This window comes from Mus pahari, chromosome 5 (genome assembly GCF_900095145.1).
Source record: "Mus pahari chromosome 5, PAHARI_EIJ_v1.1, whole genome shotgun sequence".
Classification (NCBI taxonomy): domain Eukaryota; kingdom Metazoa; phylum Chordata; class Mammalia; order Rodentia; family Muridae; genus Mus; species Mus pahari.
The window spans coordinates 65,229,178-65,236,702 of NC_034594.1; the positions used below are offsets into that span (position 1 = coordinate 65,229,178).

General features: G+C 45.9%; 1 protein-coding gene across 1 annotated transcript in view; it reads left to right on the plus strand.

The window, feature by feature from the left end:
- Sag (S-antigen visual arrestin) overlaps nt 1–7,525 on the plus strand; it is a 38,893-nt gene that overhangs the window by 28,738 nt on the left and 2,630 nt on the right. The window contains exons 12-14 of the mRNA XM_021198240.1: nt 636–713; nt 2,745–2,768; nt 6,043–6,098. Coding sequence (XP_021053899.1) covers nt 636–713; nt 2,745–2,768; nt 6,043–6,098 — 158 coding nt within the window. The remainder of the gene's footprint in view (nt 1–635; nt 714–2,744; nt 2,769–6,042; nt 6,099–7,525) is intronic.

Here is a 7,525-nt window from a genome sequence, read left to right on the forward strand (position 1 = left end):
GAGAGCCAGGCCCAGTGCTACCTGAGCACAGAGAGCCAGGCCCAGTGCTACCTGAGCACAGAGAGCCAGGCCCAGTGCTACCTGAGCACAGAGAGGCAGGCCCAGTGCTACCTGAGCACAGAGAGCCAGGCCCAGTGCTACCTGGCTGTGTCCAGGCTTACAGCTGGAGGTGTTGGGGTAAAGAGAAGAGAAACACCTTCTGGGTGGGTATGATGTTGGTAAGGTTGGTGATCACTGGCCTCAGGGCAGAGCTGGGTGAGATATGGCAAAGGCACTTCAAAGACTGCTGAAGTTGGAACCTGGATGGGCTGAACTCTCTGGCCTCAGAACCCAAGGGCTCAGCAGCTGCAGCATGGTGGGCAGGGCAGGAGAGAGGGAGGAGACAGGAGAGTGACTTAGGTCAGAGGCTGAGCTCCGAGGAGGACAGATGCTATGCCCTGTGTGAGCACCCCAGGGGAGGATGCAAAAAACCCACTCCCCAGCCCCACTAGTGGATGAAGTTTTAAGACTTGAGGGTAATCCGTGGAATTCTCCAGTTCTGAGACACCATCTTCAGAATGTTGGCCCTGGCAGGAGAAGGGATGGTTCCCACCCTGGCTCTGCTCTCATAACCCTTCTCCTTTTTGATTGGGTAGCATCAAGGAGGGCATCGACCGGACTGTCATGGGGATCCTGGTGTCATACCATATCAAGGTGAAGCTCACGGTGTCGGGGTAAGTGTTGAGTGCGCCATTTCTACGTGGCCTGTTCCTTTCCTCAGTGACTGGCAGGTGGATGGCAAAGTGAGCCCGAGGTGCCTACTGATGCCTATGTAGAGTTTGGCATGGTTCCATGTGTCAGCTTCTGCAGTTTTTGTTTGGAGGCAATGTGTACTGGAAAAGCAAACGGAAAGGCGTGCACCGTGAGAGGCGTGCACCGTGAGAACCGCCTGCCGTGAGCAAGCGGGTGTAAATCCGCACACACAGTGGAGGCTGACAGACAAGAACAGCATCCCGACCCCCTTTGTAAAAGTAAATTGCCATCTGGGTTAAAAATAAAAAAAAAGAGTGACATCAATTTAATTTTCAAATTTCAGAAAGATCAGTAGTTGCCTAATGAACTCTCTGTAAATCTTTCTTTATTAGGGTTCAGTGTGGGTGCATGAGCCACTTTGGGAGGCTGAGGTAGGATTAAGAAGCAGTGTGATACTAGTAACTGGCTTTGGTTTTGGTTTTTTTTTTTAAATTGGGGCTTAGTTAGTAGAGTGCTTGCCTAACAGGCAAAAAGCCCTGCCTTTGATCCTTAGCACCAAATAAACCAGATATGGTATGTGCCTGTAATTCTGCATTGCAAACTAGAGACAGGAAGTTCAGAAGTTCAAAGTCATCCTTGGCTAAAAAGTTTAAGGCCAAACCAGGATACATAAGACCCTGTCTTAACAAAACAAAAAACTCAAGTATGGTATGCTGATGTACTATTGGGAATCCTGCTTCTTGGAAAATTTAGGTAAGAGGATTGCTGTAAATTCTGGTATATCGAGGACTAAAAAGGAGATTATTTCTGTCTTAGATTTTCTCTTCTTCCTTCCTTCCTTCCTTCCTTCCTTCCTTCCATTCCCTAACATGTAATCAGAGAATTAGGGGGTTACCTTTTCATACAAAATTACTGCTATTGAGAGTTCTAAAGAAGTGGTTTCCTTTTAAGGACTTCGTAATTTTTGTTTTATGAGTACGGCTATATGCCTGCATGTATGGAAATGCACATGTGGTGCATACCTTCAGCCCCTGTGTTAGGGAGGCAGAGGCAGGTAAATCTCTGTGAGTTCAAGGCCAGCCTGGCCTACATTTCAGGCCATCCAGGGCTAGAGAGAGACTTCTTTCCTTTCCCCTCTATGATCCAAAAACAGGGTGAAGCTTCATCTTACAGTAAATATAAATAATAAATAAATAAATGAGTGCAATACAGTTGATTCTCCACATCTTTGAATACCATATCTTCAAGGTCAACAAATGACAAATTGAAAACACTTGGGAAAAAAATAGTTTTTAGTTCAATGCCAGCCACAGCGACATTGAGAGATCCCGTCTTAAAAAAAAAAAAAAAACAGCAACAAAATGTTTCTGAACTGGGTGTGTGCAGGCTGCTCCCCTTGTTTATTCCTTAGGACAGGTCACTACCCCTGAGACATGGTAAATGAAGTAGGGTTGGCTTAGAATCTAGGGAAAGGCATGTGGGGGCCAGACACTGAGACTGGGAACACCCCCACCAGGGATCCTGAGACCAGTGTCCCACAGATTAAGAGAGACAGGGACAGCTGTAACAGTGCATCCCTGAGGCCTCTGTGCTCTGTGGCTGGGAACTCCCTCTCCCTCCCCCTCCCCCTCCCCCTCTCCCTCTCCCTGTCAAGATTTTAAATGTATTTTGAGAGAGCTTCCCACTGCTTCTGCTTCTTGAGAGGACTGAGGCCTCAGGCATGCTCCACCACCATAGGGTGGCTGAAATTTTCTGGTTGTAGCTTATGTTCACTTCTAAGTGAGTTGACTTTTTAAGAAGTCCTTGGGAGAAAGAGAAAAAGCACACAGCAGGTAGCAGTGAAACTGAGCACTGAGGGGTCCCGTGCTCCAGAGGGATTCGAGGATCTGTGCTAGGGAGTGAGAGCTATGCCTACCAGGCTGGGTTGGGGACTGTCTTGCCTTTGAACCCTGGGGTCTGATGTTGTGTGGGCCTTGGGGACTTTCCATGACTGTCTACTTTGTGTTTTCTAGCTTTCTGGGAGAACTCACATCCAGGTAAGCCTTGTCGGCTCCCTTCTCCACTCAACTCCCTGCAAGCCGAGGACAGGGAGCGTGCAGCCAAACAGAAACTGGTAAAGACCAGTTTCTGGGCAGCAGTGCTCAAAGTTGCTGTTGCGTGCTGGCTCAGAGATAATGTAACCGATGCGATGCTGACTCAGAGGTGTGGTGAGAAGTGTCACTAGCAGCCAAGAGAGGCTGGAGACCACAGACAGGCCGTGCACAGGGACAAGGACAGGCACACACATGCACACACACACACACACACACACACACACACACACACACACACTCAGAAAACCAGCATACTCTATCCAGCTGTCATTTGTGTGTGTAGAACAAGCTATATAAGATGGTTTAGCATTTTAATCATTTTTAAAGATATACCATAGAATTAAGTACATTTACAATGTCGTACAATTATTACCCCTACCTAAGTTATTTTAAAAAACCATTTTTAATGTTTGTAAAGGAAACATAGTGTTTGTTAAGCAATCACTCCTTTTCCCTCCCCACAGATCCTGGCAACTGCTGGTTGCTTTCTGTCTCTATAGATTCTCCTCTGCTGGGGCTGGGGATGTGGCTCAGCTGGTAAAGCATTTGCCTAGCATGCACAAAGCCCTGGGTTCAGTTCCCAGCTCTTCATAAAGCTGAGATTACACACCTGTAACTCCAGCGCTGGAGAAGCAGAGGCAGGAGGTTTAGTTCTTGGTTGTCTTCGACTATATAGAGATTTCTATGTGACGGTATATGTTTTGAACCACGGACAAAGAATCAAGAAGTTTGGAAATATTTGAGACAGGCATTCACCTGACATAGTTCTTTGCCTGGGTTCTTATCTGCTTCTATCGCCTGGGCCTACCGCACAGACTGACTGATTAGCATCTCTTGTGATGTGGGGAGTTGGAATGTTGCAGGTCTGGAGCTCAATCATTCTGGCCTATCTTTTTACTGCCCACCTCTATGTTTTACCTAACATTTCATCTAGATCTAGCCTGTACCTGGGTCACTGTAAGCGGGTCAGTGCTGGGTAGGCTGCAGGGGTCCTGGGATGCAGAGCAGAGTGTGTTATCTCATCCACTCTCTCCACTTCTGTTCATAATTTCTCTGGATTTCCCTTTGGCTCATCTTTCTGACCTCTCCTCTCTTCTCTCCTCTCCTCTCCTCTCCTCTCCTCTCCTCTCCTCTCCTCTCCTCTCCTTCCTTCCTTTCTTTCTTTTAATTTAATTTTTTTTTACTTATTCACCTTACATCCAGCTCACTGCCCACCTCCCGATCACCCTCTCCCACAATCTTTCCCCCCATCCTCCCTTCTCCTCTGAGTGGGTAGGGGCTCCCCTGGGTATCCTCCCCACCCACCTTTCCTGTCTTCTTCTCATATAAATTCTTATGTGTCCCAAAGTATTTTGGTCTTAGAGATGTGGTAGACACTACCTTGCCTCTTTTGCAAGAGATGGGTGTGCCTGTCCTTGTACCAGCCTCACAGAGATTTTTTAAAATATTATTATGGTTTTGAGGGATTAAGAGATTCATTTCCAGCCTTGTGGAAACATAACTATAAAGAGAGTAACGCATGTCCTACAGCAGAGGTTGAGGTTAATTCCACCCGCTTTAGTTTTTATCTGACAGAATGATGTCCTGAAGCGTAGTCCCACTTTCCAGACTGTCTGACAGCCATGCCCTTCCAGAGCATCCAGACATGGTGCATAGTTTGGCTTTGAATGCTTAGAATTGTTCTGTGATTCTGTTGAGTGAGTGAAGAGTATCGCTGCACATGATGGACAACAGCGGGGAGAGCTTGTGTAGGCATAAAAAGGAGGTGCTAGGCCTGGAGAGATGGCTCAGCAGTTAAGAGCACTGACTGCTCTTCCGAAGGTCCTGAGTTCAAATCCCAGCAACCACATGGTGGCTCACGACCATCTTTAATGAAATCTGACACCCTCTTCTGGGGTGCCTGAAGACAGCTATAGTGCGCTCACATATATCAAATAAATAAATAAATAAATAAATAAATAAATAAATAAATAAATAAATAACTAGAGCTGGGACACGGAGTCTCCAGTCTGGTTTCCATATACTACAGTAACTCTTTGCTTATTATAATAAAATTATTTTAAGTTATTTTTATTTAATTATTTTAATTATTTGCCTGCAAGCATGTCTGTATACTACTTATGTGCCTGGCACCCACAGGAAGAGTGTGTTAGCTCTTATGAAACTGGAGTTATGGATGGTTTGCGAACCTTCTTGTGGGTGCTGGGAATCCAAGCCAGGTCCTCTGGAAGAGTAGCCAATGTTCTTAAGGATCCAGCCCCTCATATACAAATTTAAGATGTATTCAAATGTGTCCTTGCTGCAGTGAATAGTTGTATTTTATTTTGTTTTAAGATGTGTGTACACAGATGCAATTATTTGTGAAGTCCAGAAGTGGGTGTTGGATCCCCTGGAGCCGGAATCACAGGCAGTTGTGAGCTGCCTGATGTGGATCCTGGAAACTGAACCAGGGTTGTCTTAGTTTGGGGTTTATTGCTGTGAACAGAAACCATGGCCAAGGCAACTCTTATAAAGGACAACATTTAACTACAGCTGGCTGACAGGGTCTGAGGTTCAGTCTTTTATCATCATGGCAGCATCCAGGCAGACAGCACTACAAGAGCGGAGGCTTCTATATCTTGATCCAAGGGCAGCAGCAGCAGGAGGAGGAGGGTCTCTCTTCCACACTGGATGGAGCTTGAGCACTAGGAGCCCTCAAAGCCCATCTCCACAGTGACACACTTTCTCCAACAAAGCCACACCTATTCCAACCATGCCACCACTCCTAATAGTGCCACTTTCCATGGGCCAAGCATATTCAAGCCGCCATAAGGGTCCTCCAGAAGGTGCTCCTAACCACTGAGCCACCTCTCCATCTCTGTGAATTGTTTTTTTTTTTTTTTTTTTGGTAACCAGCCTTCTTGTAGGATATCACCTCTTCTCTTCCCACCATGTCACATCACTACAGCTAGGATCCAGAGAGCTGGAAGCACTGGCTGCCTCAGCCACGCCTGAGTGAAGTTCCTGGACCACATTCCAGGGAATAAGTTTCAAATTCCTGCCTGACCACTTCCTGAAGTCTGCTTTCTTTTGCATCTCACTGAATGAATCTCTGCAGCCCCAGTTTTGTGCTCTGTGATCTGTAACTCTGTGAGTGTGTGTGTGTGTGTGTGTGTGTGTGTGCGCGCACATGTGTCTGTTTATACACTCACCAGCCTGTATTCTTCCTTTTTTCTAGTGAGGTGGCTACCGAGGTGCCATTCCGCCTCATGCACCCACAGCCTGAGGACCCAGGTCAGTCATTGCCATTGTCTAGGATGCCTCTCAGCCATTTGCCTCTGGCAGATTTATTAGGCACTAATTTATCCCTGGCTTTCCTTGACCGTCTGTCTGAGCATGGTGTCATCCACAGGGTGACCACCAGATCAACCTAGGAGAGCGAGCCGGCTCACCTACTCAGTCCTGGGTCTGCCCACCTCCTATCAGTGTGTAACGGGTGTAGCCCTCCTACCCTCTGTTGGGTGTGGATAACCTAGTGAGATTTTTATCAGTGACCCAGTAAGCTCTGCTATCCACAGGCCTCAATTTAGATTTAGAGATGGTGTAAGGGACAAATCGTTTGAAGAGCCCCAGGCTCTGCTTTGTGTGGGAACAGAAGGCCCTCATTTTGAAGTGTCAGCAGGCATTTAAAAGGTGCTGCATAGTTTTGAAAGTAGTGATACTGATGAGATTACAGAAAACACTTAAGAGGTCAGCCTGGTTTCCCACCACCTCCGGTCCATTTGATGATCTGTCTGCTGACTCTCGTGTGGGTGTTAGACGGAGCAATCACCGCACCTATCTGTGACACACGGGGGCTCCCTTGTTGATCCTACAAAGATGTGAATGGGATGTAGTATGAACTAGAACTCAAGGAGGTTCCGAGAAAAAAAAAAAAAAGTTAAGTGAAGGTAGGTGTGCTGGTATGCCTGCAATCCCAGTGCTCGGCAGGCTGAGGCAGGAGGATGACAAGTTTGAGGTGAACCTAGGCTATAATAGCAAGTCTAGTAGAAAATAATTTCTCAAAGTATCTTTACCAATTATTTTAGATTAGACCCCTCAGTGGACTTTGCCACATGCTAGTCTAGTCATATGTTTTGCTCATTTATATCCATCTCACTAAATGCTAGTTTAAGCAGTTATTTGGGACTAATCAGAATGGCAATCCAGGAAAACATAGATTCAAGAGGTCTTTTATTTTATTTTATTTTATTTTATTTATTTTTTGAGACAGGCCTAGCTGTTCTGGAACTCCCTATGTGGACCAGGCTGCCCTTGAACCAGGAAATCCATCTGCCTCTGCCTCACTGTGCTGGGATTAAAGGCATAAGCCAGCACCACCTGGCCAGGCAGCAACCAATCTTTTTCTTTTCTTTTCTTTTCTTTTCTTTTCTTTTCTTTTCTTTTCTTTTCTTTTCTTTTCTTTTTTTTTAAGAGTTATTTATTATATGTAAGTACACTGTAGCTGTCTTCAGACACTCCAGAAGAGAGCATCAGATCTCATTACGGATGGTTGTGAGCCACTACATGGTTGCTAGGATATGAACTCAGGACCTTTAGAAGAGCAGTCAGTGCTCTTAACCGCTGAGTCATCTCTCCAGTGGCCCGAAGTCTTGAAAAGGAGATCTTCAATACCTTTCTTTCTTTCTTTCTTTCTTTCTTTCTTTCTTTCTTTCTTTCTT